The sequence below is a fragment of the Mirounga angustirostris genome, unplaced genomic scaffold (genome assembly GCF_029215605.1).
Source record: "Mirounga angustirostris isolate CCGP_5_RB_7025 unplaced genomic scaffold, mMirAng1.0.hap1 SCAF_12, whole genome shotgun sequence".
Taxonomy (NCBI): Eukaryota; Metazoa; Chordata; class Mammalia; order Carnivora; family Phocidae; genus Mirounga; species Mirounga angustirostris.
This window is the reverse complement of record NW_026991720.1, coordinates 91,272,174-91,290,206: the sequence shown is the minus strand read 5'-3', so window position 1 is coordinate 91,290,206 and position 18,033 is coordinate 91,272,174. Positions and strand designations below refer to the sequence as shown.

Below are 18,033 nucleotides of genomic sequence, written 5' to 3'. Positions count from 1 at the left end.
TCTGCCAGGCAACACTTCTGGGGAAGTAAATGTCGATGCTAGAGTATGGGCTCCGGGCACGAATTACACAGATCACCAAAGCACAGCATCTAGCTTAAAGGGACTGACCCTTCTCAACATACAACCTCCCTACCTCAGACCCCAAATCTCGTCTTAAAGTTTGAACCAGTGTGCGCCTTGGTTCCCTCTCTACTGCAGCTCTAACCCCTGAATTGACTTGGTTTCCCAGCCCCCTTTCCTCCGTTGGTGTGAGCCTCCCAAGGGCAGGACTGAGGCCCGGCTTTCTGGAACACACAGATGGGGAGGGGTGCACTCTCTGGACGAGCCCATCCCCCCCACCCCCCCGTCAGAGCACCTCCAATGCTGGCTTCCCCACCACTCCGCCCCGCCCCCGCGCCTCTTTTTCTTTTTTCTTTTTTTGCCGGAAAGAATGGGGCCCCTCAGCCTCCCCCAACACAAACTCTGCCTTGAAAGAACCGCGGAGCTGCCTCAGGGCCCTGGGACTGCTGCTTGGCGTCGTCCCCTTTCTCCTCCCGACCTCTCTTCCACCACTGTGCGCCCTCCCTGGGCATTTTGACTTGGGGCTCCTTCCCTCTCTTTTTGTCGCCGCCCAGCCCCGCATCGCCGCCAGGCCCCGCGCGCCCCGCCTCCGCGCTGTCGCTTTAAGCCGGTCCCCGCGCTGCGCCCCTCCCTCACCCCTCCTGGCGCTCCTCCGCTGCTCCTCGCCGCCCCTCCCGCTCCTCCTCCTCTCCCGCTCCTCCTCCACCTCCTCCTCCTCCTCTCCCGCTAGTCCTCGCCGCCGCCGGCCCGCCGCCGCTCCGCTCCTCGCAGGCTCCCGGACCCGCAGCCATGGCCGACATCAAGACGGGCATTTTCGCCAAGAACGTGCAGAAGCGACTCAACCGCGCGCAGGAAAAGGTCAGAGCGGGCGGCGGGGCAGGTGGCGGGGGCGCGGCGGCGAGGGCCGAGAGGGCTGGGGGAGCGGCGGAGGCCGGGCCGGGCCGGGGCCGGGGGACGCGGGGACGCCCTGCCCGGCGCCGCGGCGGCTGCAGCGAGGCGGCCGCGGGCGGGGAGGCGGGAGCGCCGGGGCGCGCGGTCCGCCCGAGTCTCCCCGCGCGCTCGCCCCCGCACGGCCGGCCGCTCTCCCCGCTCTCCCGGGCGGCGGCGGGCGCGAGCGGCGGCAGGTGCGGCGGCTCGCCGGCTGCCTGTCCCGGAGCCCCGCGCATCTCCCTGCCCGCGGCGCCCGCTCCCCGCCGGCCCGCAAGTCCGGGAGATTGCCGCAGCGGTCCTCCTCCGGGGGGTTTCCTCGGAACCCGAGCGCAGCAGAAACGACTGGGGTAGCGCAGAAGCTACTCTCAAAACCTGTAGGGATCGATAGGGCTCACCACGGAAAGCCAATGGCTTTTAATACGGTGCTGTCGAGTGAATCCTGGAGTTCAAAATAGAGATCTAGGTACACGCTTCTTTCCTTTTCCTTTTCTCTTTTTTTTGGGTCTCTCTCAGTGTGTGTCCCTTTTGACGCCAATGTCCTCTGGAAGGTCAAAAATAAATATGACCCGAACCTAATAGTTCTTCTCTGCACATTTCTGTACAAAGGAGGGCGCTTTATTTCATTAAAAAAAGATCCGTAATTGCACGTACAGGTTGGGTTTCCTAGTGTTTTACAAGCTCCCTAGCAAATTGGCGCCTCAGTAATTTATTTTTCTCTCCCAGAGCTGGGCACAGAGCTTGGGTTTACACCAAGCACAGCCCTGAGCAGTTGAGGTCTTGAGCGAGACATTGGGATCCCCTGATGGCTGCTTGTCATCAAGACCTTGCCAGCACTGAGGTCTTCATTTGTGTCTCCAGCGAAAGGACATTCATATTGTAGCTTAAACATTGTACTTGAAAATGAACACCGGCTCGCTGAGCCCCATGGTTTGTTATCAGCTGAACTGTGTTCTCTTTCATGTGGCAGTATTTTCCGTCTCTGGGATTCTGGGTGTTCAGTGTTTTCCTCTTTTACTGGAAGTCAGATTTGCCGCGTTGCTCAAAAGGACAGTGAATTTCCCTCTTCAGACCCTGGCTCAGGCTGCTCCCCAGTTCCCACCGACCTCGAGGAATTGAGCAGGAGGGGCCACTGATCCCTTTGCCAATCCCCAGGCCCAGAGGCTCTGTGGCTGCCTCCAGTCCCTCCCTCCACACATGCACACTGTCAATGCAGTAAGAGGATTGTATTTCTTTTAATATCTACCCAAGCTCATCCTGCACTAACGTGATCCTCCTCCTGCCGCTCCTTCAGCAGCTGAATTAGCAAGGCTTCCTGCCCTCTTCCAGTTCCTGCTTGCTTGTCCAGAAAGTAGCTAGGATCCTCCGGCATCCCAGCCAGGTTTTGTCATCATTTTTCCATAGTTCATTTTACCCACTTGTAGGTATTCCTCCCCCTCTCCACTTCCTGGTAATTACTTGAATCTTTGGTCTGAAGCTTTTTATTGAATCCACTTTCCATCTGTGAAGGAATTTAATGATATAGTCTGCCATTTCACATTAAATTATTTCTTAATCTAGGTCACCAGCTGTTAATATGCCAGAAATAAAAGAAAACGTAATCTGTCTTACAGAGTATTCAAGCTCTTATGAATTGTTGAAAACTCACTTTGTCATTACTAAGGTCAGGTGCGTGTTACCATTGCGGTTGAGGATGGTGGTTACTTTTCCCTGGGAGTGGAGGTCTAAGGGAGCCTTGCATAGGGCTTCAGGTATCCTGTTTTCTTCCCTGGGGAAAGTACCTGATGAAGAGTGCCCGCTGCACCAAGTTTAGGGGGTTAAGACACCAAAAGGCTGAGCATATGGGTTCTACCGGTGGGTACCTTCTGCCCCTTTCCTGAGCCTAGGCAGCACAAGGAAAAGGGCATGTGGGAATTCAGCTGAGGTAGCCCAGCCAAGCCCAAACAGAAGCTACTGGAGAGTGGAAAACACAGTAAATTGCTGTTGCAGGCATTAGACATCTCCGCCAGTGATTCGTTCCCTTTATATCTTTGGACTGTTCCTCTTCTCTGATGCACAGGTGCTCCATCGCAGTATTTGTATGCCACATGTGTTCTTGAGACCTTGGCTCATTTTTACAACCAAATTTTCTCAAAAGAGAGTCTACTCCCGTGACTTTCTCGTCCTCTGCACTACATCTAACAGCTGCATGCATTTTAGCTCCAAATGCATGACTGAAGCTACTCTCAGGGGGAGTCTTATGGTTTTTTTAATGAATTTAAAATACATTTTGTTCTTATTGAAGGTCTGTGAAGGTTCAGTGGAGAAAGAGCGAACAATATATAAACGAGAAAAAAACCTAGTAACAAATTAGGACAATCGTAATTCTACTACCCAGAAATTTCACTATCATTTGATGGGTGGTCTAGTGGATCTTTTCCCATATGTACATGTATATATTTATACAACAAAACAGGCTTATACCTTTAGGTTTTTGACCTGTTGATTTCATAATAATCATGTTACATGATTATTAATAATCATGAACATTCTTGAGTATGTACACATTTAGCATCGACATTTTAAATGACTGAACAATATTGAAATGCATGGATTTTAATGAATCTCCTATTTTTTGGACATTCAGTTTCCAATGTTTCTGTATATAAGTACAAATCCGTTGGGAAAACTTGTAGGGAAAATGGTTGCTCATAGTAGGGATAATGTTTGCATACACCCTGAAGTATTTCCTTAGATAAATTCCTAGAAGTATTATGTCAAAGATATGCTTATTTTTATTATAGCTAGATTGCCCTTCAGAATGGTTGTATCCATTAACATTCTCAACAGGGGTACATGAGACACTTGCCAACACTGGATAATAAAATTTAAAATGGTCTTTAGCTATGTCACTGGAAAAAATTTAGTTCCTATTTATTTCATTTGTTTGATTATTAAAAACCAAACATTTTTATATTCCTATTTTTATTTGTGAATTGTGTGTTTATATTTTTGCCCATTTTGTAGCATCTCCACCCTGTTCTGTGTAAGGTTACAAATATGGTTTCTTCCTTTTCTATTTACTTTCTCATTTTTTGATGATTTTTTTTCTGCCATAGAGAAGGTTTATGTTTATATTATGTTTATGTTTTATGTATATCTGTTTAAATCTATCAGTTGGTTTTGTATGGCTTCTCTCTTGGGTGTTGAAATAATCAGGGCCCTTCCACTTGTAAATATCAGAAAATTCAATTCAAACTGGTTTAAGGAAAAAGGGGAATATAATTACTAAAATTAAAAATATGGCTCTTGCACATATAATTCTAAATGAGATTTTAACATATATATTTGTATTAAACTATAAATGTTCTTATACCTATGTGTGTATATAAATATATGTATATGTGTATTATATATATTCATTCATTTGATTCTGTGAGGTAGGTACTATTACTATCTCATTTTAAAGATGAAGAAAGGGTAAAGTGACATGCCCAAGGTCACACAGTTAGCAGGTAGCAAGGGTGAAGTTTGAACCCAAGGCAGTCCAGTGTTTTCCCATTATGTGATACTAGCTCTTATAATTAATGAAAAAGGCTGGGGTGGACAAACCTCAGACCTATTGGAACCTGGGGTTCAACCACAGACATTTGGCTCACATGCTTTCGTCTCTGCTGTTCATTCTGTCAGCCTCATTCTTGGGGAAGGTTTTCTCTCCTGATGGCAAGATGGCTGTCAGAAGCTCTAGACAAGAGCATGTTTTTCCTTCAACATTTACAGAGAACTCAGTATAATTCTCATTGGCCTAAACTGGGCCTTGTTCTTCTCTCTGGGAGGAAAAAAAACCCTCTGGCCAAGGACCAGGACCATGGGTTGGATTGGGCCTCAGTCACAAACTACTACTGAAGCTGGGATGGAGAAGTTCCCCCTGGACCAAATGGGTTGCTGGTGGAGAAGGAAGGAAAATCAGAGTAGAGAAAGGGAAATGAATGCAGCACTGACAAAATAAAAAGTATCCACCTGGGTGGCTCAGTCAGTTAAGCGTCTGACTTGAGCTCAGGTCACAATCTCAGGGTGGTGGGATTGAGCCCCACTGCTGGCTCTGCGCTCAGCGGGGAGTCTGCTTGTCCCCCTCTCCTCTCCCTTTGCCGCTTGAACCCCACCCCTGCTCTGTCTCTCAAATAAGTAAATAAAATCTTAAAACCAAGTATCCACTGAAGCATACTTAAAAGGCCTGGTCTGTCCCATGTTTATATAAATAATCAATTTAATATTTGTTTAAAAATTTCCTACCAAATTAATATATGCAGTTTAAAAAATCAAATATAATAAAATAATGTAATGTAAAGGGCTTCTTATGAAAAGTAGCAGACCCCCGTTCCCTTCCCTCAACCTCCATCCAGTCTTGTTTCCTCAGAGGTAGCTATTACTAACCACAACATCTCTGTAAAATATGCTTATATACTTCTTTTTTTTCATATTTTGAAAGAATCCTTTTATTTTCAATTATTTATATCCTGTCATTTTCTCCAATTTCTTTTGGTGAACATTATTTACATTTATTTCTTTTTCTTTTTTTGTATTAAAAAACTAGAGAATTGGCTACTTTTTCATTAATTACTCTGTACAGGCACTTTTTTTTTTCTTATCCCTCTCTGTTTTCCTGAATTGTTCCATTCTTCCATCCTCGTTTCTGCTCCCTTAATTTGTATTGAATGCTCTGATCCACTAAAGATGCCTCCCCCTGTTTGTCATTGTTTGCTCACACCTTCTTTATTCCTTTACTATCATTTTAGTTGGGTTTTGGGAGGAGATGGAAATAAACACAGTCTATCTCTAAGCTTTTTTACTAAATATTTAATCCGTCTGAGATTTATATTTTTGTCCATCTTCTGTGAAATCTAGTGGCCTTTATTTGGTCTTAACCATCCTTGACTTCTGTGCAATATTTAAATTGGTGGAGAACTTGAAACATTTTTAAACATTTAAATGTTTTTTTAACATGACTCTTGTGAGCAAAGGAGCTTTTGGTATGTTATAATATGAATCTCTTTAAACATGTTTTTGTTTCTTTGCTTGTGTTTCATTTTAATAAGGGAATTACACTATTTAAATTTTTTTTTTTTTTTTACAGATTTTTAAATTTATTTGAGAGATAGAGAGTGTATGTGTGGTGGGGGTGGGGGAGCTCAGAGGGAGGAGAGAGAATCTTAAACAGACTCTGCACTGAGCGCAGAGCTGGACTGGGGGCTTGATCTCATGACCCTGAGATTGTGACCTGAGCCAAAACCAAGAGTCGGCCGTTTAACCGACTGTGCCATCCAGGCACCCCTACGGTATTTAAATTCTAATGAAGTGTCCAGTTTGATATTCTTTGTGTCAGTTTATCTGCCCCAAGTGAAAATTATATAAGTCTTAGATGCAATTTTTTTTGTGTATTATATCTTCCCAACTAAATTGAATATGCTTGAGGACAAGGACCCGATGTCTTGTGAATTGTACATATTTGGTGATGATGTATTGATTTAACTTTTTATGTTCTTGCTTGTTTATATGGCATTCCTGCAAAGCATCCTTCCACATTATTCTTTCTCTGTCTCATGAAATTATCATAAGTGATTCACTGTGTATCACTGTCATTTTCTCTTGTCATTTTGTAAAGGTAGTACATCAAATAAATTATTCTTACAGGTTCTGTACGTGGTAAGAACTGCAACAATATTAGGTTGAACTGAGCTAACTTGTCATTTTTATAAGTCAAACAGTCAAATATTAGTAGAGTCATGTGGTTCATACCAATATTGACTGTGTGATAGAGCGAGAAAAACAATGTCATTTCTTCCCATATACCAAATTATGTGATGCTTGTAGGTCTTTAAAAAAAATTATTGCCTTGCTGATGCCTGCAGTTAGGTTTATGCTCAAAGAGAAACATGTGGATGGTGTTTCTGGGTGCATGTGCTTGTGTGCATGTGTGTATTTATGTTATGTATGTTATATGTAAATAGAATAGGAGAAGTAAGACCTTACTCTGTCCAGGAGAGTCTTTCCATGGGACCCAGGGCCCTGTCCATAGAAGAGTAGCTTTTATGACCACATTTACATCTGAAGACACTTTGGAGACAGAGTCCCCGAGGCAATTCAGGGTTTCCTCTTTCAAGGTCATCTGAAGATTTTTAAGATTTTATTTATTTATTTGAGGAAGAGAGAGAGGGGGAACAGGCAGGGGGGAAGGACAGAGGCAGAGGGAGAAGCAGACTCCCCACTGAGCAGAGAGCCCGACGTGGGACTTGATTCCAGGCCCCTGAGATCATGACCTGAGCCAAAGGCAGACACTTAAACGACTGAGCCACCCAGGCGTCCCCGAAGACTTTCTTGTTGCCTGCTTCTACATTGTACAAGCTTATGCCTTCCCTTTTACTAAGATCATTTTCTCTGGGTGTATTAAAAACTGCCAAATTAAAAGTGACACGAGGATATTCTTGACAGATTAAGGCTTCCTTCTTTCATTTTTTTAAAAACACACTCAAATGTCCAGGAATCAATACGGTAGGGAATCAAAACTACAGGAACTCAGATTTTAACACTAGTGAAATTAGCATTCTCCTTTACAGGATAGTGTATTATATGTGTGGTGTATATATGTATGAGATTCATAAGTCATACTTCAGAAGTCAACTTTGTGGACCAATACAACTTAAAATATCTGAAATACTTATAGAAATAATACGGCCCACTTTACTTGGAGTATAAAATGAGGTTCCATTCTTTGAATATTTAACTGAAGTAATTTCAGCATCCCATCCAGTGTATGGTAAGAATCTCTTATTCCCCCTTGGGGTTCCTGTCTTAGGAGAAGTTCAGCAACCCTATGGGGAGTTCCCTCTTTCTAAAGGAATCAGTGGTTTTTCCTCTGGTCTTGTGGAAAATGGTCCGAAAACGGTGTCTAGCATTCAGATGTCATTCTTGTCCTTCGGGTGGGCACTGTTATGATCAAGGAACACATTACCCTCACTATTGGTTCCCATAGTAATGGCAGGGACAGGAAGCCTTTCTCTCTAGGTTATCCTCAACTATGGTTACTCTGTGCTGCAGATGCCTGAGCTCCAGGTGTATGAGGTCTTTATCCATGGGTTATCATTTCCAAATACATCTGCAAATATACACACATAGCTCCCCTGTTCCAAGATTTCCCATGATGCCCAAATTCCTAAGTTAGGAAAGATTTGATATCATCAAGTACTGATGATCCATTCCATCCCACTGCACTCTATTCCATTTCTAAGAAAATGCTTGTGGGAGCATACCAAATTGATCTCAAGACTAGAGTTTGGAAATACTACCCTAGAGGATCTCCACCATCTTTTCCTATATGTTGACTTTCTTTTAGGGTCACTTCAGTCCATTCAGGAACGGGTGGATGTGAGTGTGTACATGTGTGTGTGTATCTATGATTAAGTTTCAAACTGTCTTGGCTTTTTTTTTTTTTTAAGATTTTATTTCTGAGTGATCTCTACAGCCAGCATGGGGCTTGAATTCACAATCCCAAGATCAGGAGTCGCATGCTCCACCGACTGCGCCAGTCAGGCGCCCCTATTGTTCTGGCTTTTTAAAGTCTGAGAATTTTCACCTTACTGTTCAAACATAATTTTAATTTTTTTTTTAGCCATATCTAGGGGGCCATCCGAATAGAACTTCAGAGGAAATAAGGGCCTGTGGGCTCTTTGAAGGGAATAACACATGTAAAGATTTCGTGTGTTGCAGATACAATTTTCCAGATAATCTTGATAATGGCTAAGATTTACAAAATGAAAGTACCATCATCACAGAGTTCAAAAATTTACCCATGAAAGAATATAATAACACTATATACACAGCATTATGCAAAATTTAACTGATGATAATTACAATTTCTTGAGAACATATCCATGGGCCAACTTTTAGTATAGAAATGCTGAAACTTCATTCTTATTGATTCAAAATCTAAATTTAAGTGTAGTACTTAAGTAGAAACATTTCTTGAATGCATATTGAGCAAATCTCTTCTTAGGAATGATGTTGGATAAAGCCATGGGTAAGATCTTAGTTTTGAAATATTTGCTATGCTATAGGCATATATCAATTTTGATCATCCTGAAGCAACTTAGGACAGATGTACAAAAAAATTAGAGACCCACCAATTTGATCATTTCACCTTATTCTCATAGAGTTATTTAGTTGAAAGTTTAGTTCATGCATGGGAAGAACCTGAATATATCTATGCCATATATATATATATTTGCACTTAAAAGTGCCTACAAAAATTTAATTAAATACACATGGGCCCAGGCAAAAATGTACTCTTGTAATAGCACCTAGTACTGAGTAAAGGCTAAACTTACTTACTCTAAAAGTTATATATACTACTGTGAAGTTCATTTGGTAGAATACATTAATTCTTGTAGAGTCATTTATTAAGAATCTAATGTGTGAAAGACACTTGCTAGGTCCTTGTAATATAGCAATCCACGAAGCCATCCTCCTTGAGCATATTGACCAGCAGGAGTTGGTAGAGAGATAAAACTTTGAATGTAATGATAACTACATGGTTAGTAATGAAAACCCATAATTAAAAATTCTATGGGGAGGAAAAAAGTTTTTTTATATAAGTAGGGAACTCACCTAGAGTGAAGGGATTGGACACACCTACCTGAAGAAAGTAGATGTTAAGCCAAGATCAGAAGGATGTGTTGCAATATTCAGGCAAGAGGAATGGGGTAAGCGTTTAGTGATTATGGGAGTAGGAAGCATTCCATAGAAATATGGAGTAAGAGCTGTGGAGACAGAAATAAGAGCTGTGGCATATAGAAATCAGAATCAACTCTTCACATTGGCCTTATAAATGATCTTCTACCATTTGCATACTCAGCGAGGCAAAGTAGACCCTAATTGGGATGGTCCTGTAGCAGTAGCAATCCCAATTTTGTGTGATCAGATTTTTACCCTCACATGTTGAAGGGTTCTTGGGGGTGAAGTTCCTCCTTGACACAGGGGTAGGACACTGGTTCAGAGCTGACTTGCCCTCTGAACTATACATACATACATACATAGATCATACATAGTCATCCAAAGATCCTTTTGTACAACAGCTGTAAACTCCAACCCCATCTGCTTTCATGGATTTGTAGGGTCTCTTATCTCAAACCATCAGAAATTCAAAATAAAAATGAGAGCCCTGGGGCACCTGGGTGGCTCAGTTGGTTAAGAATCTGCCTTGAGCTCAGGTCATGATCCCAGGACCCTGGGATCAAGCCCCACATCGAGCTCTCTGCTCAGTGGAGAGCCTGCTTCTCCTCCCTGCTTGTGCTCTCTCTGTCTCTCTCTCTCTCTCTCTAACAAAAAAATAAAAAGAAACTAAAAAAAAATGAAAGCCCTTAAATGGCATACATCTACAAAGATGAGTTTGTCTTTTAAACAAAGGGTTTGATCAAGAGGTTTGATTGCATTTGGATACCCAACATTCAATGAGAAGAGAGAGAGAAAGGACAGAGAGACACGCATGGTTAAGGCTGAAACCAAGTTGACTTAACTATGTTGTGGGCATTGACTTGATCATTGTGCAGGTATGGTCTTGAATTTAGGAATAATCTGTTTGAAGTGATACGCAGCTTGGAAGGAATCAAATTTGGAAGAGAATCTTTTGTAGCCGACTTTCTCTACCTCTACATAGTTATGGTTGCTAACAGTTCAATAGCATAGATAGTCTAAGCCTTGGAAGGATCTCCCATTTTGTGGTAGCACAGCCTAGAACTGTATGATACCTTTCACACACCCTATAATTCCTCAATATTTGAGACGTCTGTTACAAGAAATCTTGCCCCTTTAACCTATGTATTTCTCTAGTAAAATACCAGTTTCCTGCCTACTCTCTGTTCAGTGGGTTCTTCTCCTCATCTCTAGAAAACGATGTCCAAACTTTTTTCTCCCACCCTTCTAGGAAATGCGTGTGGCTGTGGGGACCACTAGCATTCTAAAGCAGGGGGTTAGGACAGGAGAGGGCTTTCCTGGGGACCTGTATCGGTCCCTAATTGCTCCTGTTAAGTGTAGAGAATGAATCTAGAAGTCAAGTACCTCGAGCTCGATGTTTTCTCCAAGTGTAGTCAGGAATACTGGGGAAAGAGGTGAGTTAAAATGCAGATTCCTGGGCCTAGTTACAAACTCACCAGAATCTCTTAAGAAAGACTTGGGAATATGCATTTTTAATAAGTTCCTCTGATAATTCAAAGGTTTAATGAGGTTTGCAAAACACATTGTTTTAGAGAAAGGAGTTTGGTTGAGATTTTATGGTGGCTTATAATCTCCTAGGTCTACTTCAGGGTTATAATATGATGAGTAAGCCTTCTACCACTCAGTGACTATGAATTTATCTCCAATGTAGTGAAGAAAGGTGAAAAGCAGAACCCTTATGGGAAACTTAAAACCTAACCTTATAGTTAAAATAGCTTACTTAAATTTCAAAGAGATAAGTCAGTTTAAATATTGGAAATGTTTCATCAAGGGACAAATGTCTTCCTTGTTAAGAATGTTGGATAGCATGGAAGGTTGGATTCTATATAATCTGATTTTGTAAAAAAAAAAAAATAATAATTTTAGAGTGATGCTAGGTAATACATCAATCACAAAAAGTAGAAATGCCTCAACAACCTGCAGCGTATTTTTGGTCAGTGACAGAGAAGATGGGGTGAGTTTGAGAGATTTATTTATAATTACATTGATTTCATCTGTTTTATCATGGAATTTATAGTAATGATATTGCTTAAGTGCCTAGTAGAGAGTGTGGTCAAAACTCAGAGGATGATTTTAGTCTCCTGTGGAAGAAGCCCTATTTGCCAGAGACCAGACCATTGGATTCCAAATTTAATTTAAAAAAAATACTCTGTTAAGGATTTATGTGTCTATATTCTTAATGGATATTATTTTATAGCTTTCTTATGATGTCTTTGTCTGGTTTTTGTGTCTGAGTAATAATGCTTTCAAAGAATGAATTGGGAAGTGGCCCCTCTCCTTCTGTTTTTTTGGAAGAGTTTGTGAAAGATTGGTGTTAATTCTTTCAATATTTGTAGAATTCACCAGTGAAGCAATCTAAGCTTTTTTTTTTTTTTTTTTTTAATTTGTGGTGAGTTTTGATTGCTAGTAAAATCTCTTTGTTTTACATCTAGCAGATTTTCTAGTTTGGTTTGAGTCTGTTTTGGTAGTTTTGTCTTTGTAGGAATTTTCCATTTCATCTAGTTTATCTAGTTTGTTGGCATACAGTTGTTCATAGTATTCTCTTAGGTGGTAGTATTCCTTTTTGTGTTTGTAAGTTTGGTTGAAATGTCACCTGTTTCATTCCTGGTTTTAGTTATTTCAGTCTTCTCCCTTTATTTCTTGGCCAGTCTAGCTAAAGGCTTGGCAATTTTGTTAATCTCTCCAAAGAACCAACTTTTGGTTTCATTGATTTTCTCTATTCTTTTTATTCTCTATTCCATTTATTTCCACACTGATCTTTATTTTTTCCTTCCTTCTTTTTGCTTTGGGTTTAGTTTGTGTTTAATTTAACATGGAATGCTAGGTCATTGATTTGACATCTTTTTAATATAGGTGCTTATAGTTCTAAATTTCTCATTAAGAAATTTAGCTGCATCCCATAAGTGTTGGTAGGTTGTTTTCATTTTCATTTATCTCAAAGTACATCCAATTTCCCTTTTGATTTTCTTTGATATATAGGTTATTTAGGAGTGCGTTGTTTTATTTCCACATTTTTAAATTTTCTAAATTTCCCTTGTTATAAGTTACTAATTTCATTCAGTCATAGTTGGATAACATACTGTATGTGATTCAGTTCTTTTAAATTTGTTGAGGGTGGGATTTGGGTGAAGATGATCAAAAGGTACAGACTTCCAGTTATAAGGTAAAGAAATTATGGAATGTAATGTACTGTTTGGTGATGATAGTTACAATACTGTATTTTATATTTGAAAGCTGCCAAGAAGGTAGATCTTAAAAGTTCTCATCAAAAGAAAAAATTTGTAACTATGTGAGATGATGATGTTAACTAAACTTGGGATAATCATTTTGCACTATATGCATCTATCAAAATATTAGGTTATACACCTTAAGTTTATGCAACATTACATACTTAATTGTATCTCAGTAAAATTAGAAAAAATAAATTTATTGAGGCTTGTTTTTTCATCTAACTTACCATCTATCCTGAAGGATGTTCCATGTCCACTTGAGAAAAATTGTAGTCTATTGTTGTTGAATGAAGTATTCTATAGATGTGTGTTTGGACTCCTCAGTTTATAGTGGTGTTCAAATCGTATATTTTCTTACTGGTTTTCTGTCTAGTTGTTCTATCCAGTATTGAAAATAAGGTACTGGATTCTTCAACTATTAATTTTGAATTCTGTGTTCTTCTCTTCAATTCTATCAGTTTTACTTCATTTATTTTGGTATACTTTCTTTTTTTTTTAAGATTTTTATTTATTTATTGAGAGAGATAGTGATAGAGAGCATGAGAGGGGGAGAGTCAGAGGGAGAGGCAGACTCCCCGCTGAGCAGGGAGCCCGATGCGGGACTCGATCCTGGGACTCCGGGATCATGACCTGAGCCGAAGGCAGTCGCCCAACCAACTGAGCCACCCAGGTGCCCCTATTTTGGTATACTTTCATTAGGTGCATAAATATTTCTATTTGTTATATCTTCTTCATGAATTGACCTTCTTGTCACTATAAATTGTTGTTCTTTGTATTTAATAAAAATATTTTTCTTAAAGTCTGTTTTCTGATATTATAGACACTCCAGCTCTTTTCTGGTTACTGTTTGCATGGTATATCTTTTCCATTCTTGTACTTTCAACCTATTTATTTCTTTGGATCTAAATTGTGTCTCTTGCAGACAGTATGTAGTTTGTTATTTTTTATCCATTCTGCCAATCTCTGCCTTTTAATTTTGGTGTTTAATTCATTACATTTAATGTATTTACTGATAAAGTAGGAGTTAGGTCAACTATATTTCAATAATGATGATGATGATGATGATGATGATGATATCAGTATGCTAAAAAGAAAAAGATTAGCCCAGGTACTGTGATTGTTTCAACATGAAAGTGTGGCACATACCCACAACTCCAGGTTCCTTATTACACACGTTTAAAATAATTATTTTGATCTAGTATTTAAATTTTTTAAAATTAATTCAGTCTTCAAGTCACTGTAGCCTACCTTTTTCCAGTTGTCCATCCCACAGCAGCTAGAGGTCTGTATGTAGAGGTGGCCCAGGTAAATGAAGAGGGAATCTTTATTGGAGGTGACCAGGAAAAAGTCTACACTGATCTCCAGAGGACATTAGAGGAGACCCTGTCAGCATGTGTATAGAGCAACTTCTTTGGGGTAACATAGTAACTCTGCTGACTCTCCTGTCATCACTAAAGACCCTGATTCCTCAAGTTGAAACAGAAAGACTATTTGTATGTAAGTATGTGTGTGTGGGTGTGTGTGCATGTGTGGGTTTTTAGGAAACTTTTAGAATAAGGTATGGAATGTATGTATTAAGTTGCAAAAATCTTAGATGTATGGCTTGGTAAAATTTTACGTATATATGTAAAATAAAATGTGTGTTGTTGCCACACAGGTGAAGTGAAGAGCATTTCTAGAACCCAGTGGCTCCTTCATGCCTCTTCTAAGTCAATACTTCTTCTCTTCTCACTTCCTCTTATTAGGGAGCCACTATTCTGATTCTACTCCTGTAGGTTAGTTTCACCTGGTCTTTATACACACACACACACACACACACACACACACATATACATATACAATATATATATTTAATATTTTATTAATTTCTCTTGGGTTAATACCTAGGAGTAGAATTACTGGTTCTTCAGGGTAGGTGTCATTTAGCTTTAAGAGATACTACCAAATAGTTTTTCAAAGTAGTATACCAAATTTGCACCCCCATCAGCAGTAGTGAGAGATTGAAAAGTCTGTATCTTCAAATGATAAGTTTGGCGTTGCCAACAGAGTTGTGTTTGTTCACAGCTATATCTGCATAGGACTCGTACTGCTTAAGGCAAAAATGGTTTTAAGATTTTACACATAATTTCTCTTTCTACAGTTGCATCGTTAGTGTATTGAGATACCACCTTACACCAGTTAGAATGGCAAAAATGGACAGGGAGAGAAACAACAAATGTTGGAGAGGTTGTGGAGAAAGGGGAACCCTCTTACACTGTTGGTGGGAATGCAAGTTGGTACAGCCACTTTGGAAAGCAGTGTGGAGGTTCCTCAAAAATGTAAAAATAGAGCTACCCTATGACCCAGCAATTGCACTCCTGGGTATTTACCCCAAAGACACAGATGTAGTGAAAGAAGGGCCATATGCACCCCAATGTTCATAGCAGCAATGTCCGCAATAGCCAAACTGTGGAAAGAGCCAAGATGTCCTTCAACAGATGAATGGATAAAGATGTGGTCCATATATACAATGGAATATTACTCAGCCATCAGAAAGGATGAATACCCAACTTTTACATCAACATGGATGGGACTGGAGGAGATTATGCTAAGTGAAATAGGTCAAGCAGAGAAAGCCAATTATATGGTTTCACTTATTTGTGGAACATAAGGAATAGCATGGAGGACACTAGGAGAAGGAAGGGAAAAATGAGGGGGGTGGGAATTGGAGGGAGAGATGAACCATGAGAGACTATGGGCTCTAAAACAGGGTTTTGGGGGGGGTATTGGTTAGCCCCATGATGGGTATTAAGGAGGGCACGTACTGCATGGAGCACTGGGTGTTATACAAAAACATGGATTGTGGATCACCACATCAAAAACCAATGATGTATTGTATGGTGACTAACATAACATAATAAAATTAAAAAAAAATTTACACATAGTCATAGGAACATTTCTCTCTCAAGAACCTGTCAATATTTAAGTTAGGTGGTGGTGGAGTGGTCACCAGTTATAACTCACAGTACAATTCACATGCGCAGAAGAAGTGTACAGATTGTGTCTGTGTAGTTAGGGTGTGGGGCCAGAGATGGTGGTGCAAATAGTGTGCAAGGTTCTGTGGTGTGCTCTGCTCTGCCTCCTGTCCTCCAGGAGCAGTGTCTCTGGCCCACAAGTGGCTTTCTCTGCGGATGTATGTGGTTCAGTAACTTACGATCTGCATGTCTGGGCTCAAGGAAGGCCCAGTGGCATACTCCAACGGCCTCATCTTGGTTTCTCTTGGCGGTGTACGTTCCTCTGCCATCTGGCTGGACTGACTTTGGGCTCCGATCCCCAGCCATGTGGTCACTGCCCCAGTAACTGGCCTCTCTTCCAATCTGGCAAGTTTCCTGGCCGCACTTCCAAGGAACTCTGTGTTCACCACATGAGTATCAAGGGCATCTTGGGGAATTTAAACTTGAGGGCCTCTTTCGCCTGGTTGAATAGTGTCGCCGCAGTGGTGTTGCTGCGCCCACAGCTGATGAGAAGGGCAGGCTGAGAAGTGATCTTCATAGAGTGTCCATGGGGTGTCAGGGCCAAAGCTCTTCTTTGCCCTTGACGTTATCCTCGCTCCAAAGGGAGGAGAGGGGAAAATTGGGATGCACTTTTCTCCCATCCCTTATTCTCCTCTCCGTGGAGGGGATGGCTTTTCTCTTCCTTCTCTTCTACCTTCCTGCCACAGAGCTTACCCTGCTGTCATGGTGAAGGAGGCATTTTATTCCACTGTGGGGCAGGGACTCTCAGAGCCAGGCTTTGTTTGCCTCTTTAGCATTTGATCTACTAAAAAGAAATGAAGGATTATGGAAAATTTTCATTCAAAGCATCCTATGTCTTGTGCTCATCTGGTTTGCATTAAGAATTGGGGGCTTTCATGTTCATAAAGAGAAATTATAGTAGAGGCATCCAGGGGCTGAGGAGAGAGGGGAGCTTACTATTTAATGGGTGTAGAGTTTCTATTTGGGATGGTGAAAAGTTCTGGAAATGGGTAGTGGTGATGGTTACACTGTGGATGCTCTTGATGCCACTGACTTGTATGCTTAAATGGTTAAAATGGTAAATTTTATGTTATGTACTATTTATTAGAATAAAACCCACTAAACAAGCAAAAAAAAAAAAAGAACTGGGTGCTTTCTGTTAGGCAGGGTTATGAACAATTTGCATATATTAATTTAACCTCATAGTGAGCCTATGTAGTATGTGTTATTACTATCCCTAGTTTACAGATATGGAGCCTGGAACCCAGAAAGGAACAGATGAGGTGTTTTGCTTGAGATTACTTAACCAGTTCAGTATGGATGTGGGACATGATCTTGGATGTTTGGTTCCAGAGAGCTTACATTTTCTGGAATGACCGAAAACTTTGCAGAGCAATGTTCTTTTCATCAGTTCGGGGAGGTTCTTCTGCAGTGTGGAGTTGAGAAAATATCAGGTCTCATGTAGTGGCCGAGGGTGGGGGAGAAGTTTTATGTGGTCTGGTACCTGAAAGGGTTTCATTCCTTTATGAGTCATTCATTGCTTTATGCATCATCATATTTAAACCCTGGGACCTCTCAGTTACCTTCTTCTTTTTTTTTAAGATTTTATTTATTTGAGAGAGAGAGAGAGTGAGCACGAACAGGGGGGAAGGGCAGAGGGAGAGAGAGAAGCAGGCTCCCCGCTGAGCAGGGAGCCTGACTACATGAGGCTCCATCCCAGGACCCTCGGATCCTGACCTGAGCCGAAAGCAGACACTTACCCACTTAAGCGACTGAGCCACGCAGGCGCCCCCAGTTACCTTCTTTTTAACTTTTGGATTTTGTATACTGTATTTTCATTTATTTATTTGTTTGTTTGTTTGTTTATTTGACAGAGACAGGAGAGAGGGAACACAAGTAGCAGGAGTGAGAGAGGGAGAAGCAGGCTTCCCACCGAGCAGGGAGCCCGATGTAGGGCTCGATCCCAGGACCCCGGGATCATGACCTGAGCCGAAGGCAGCCGCTTAACTGATTGAGCCACCCAGGCGCCCCTGTATACTATATTTTCTTAAACTGGGGAAAACTTACGTGACAATCAT

At 41.1% G+C, this 18,033-nt stretch overlaps 1 protein-coding gene across 1 annotated transcript in view; it reads left to right on the top strand.

Moving 5' to 3' along the window:
• The first annotated feature begins 741 nt into the window (after positions 1-741).
• Positions 742-18,033, top strand: part of AMPH (amphiphysin) — a 299,364-nt gene continuing 282,072 nt past the window's right edge. Inside the window, exon 1 of the mRNA XM_064575587.1 lies at positions 742-918. Within this exon, the coding sequence (XP_064431657.1) occupies positions 850-918 (69 nt within the window). The 5' untranslated portion in view covers positions 742-849. The remainder of the gene's footprint in view (positions 919-18,033) is intronic.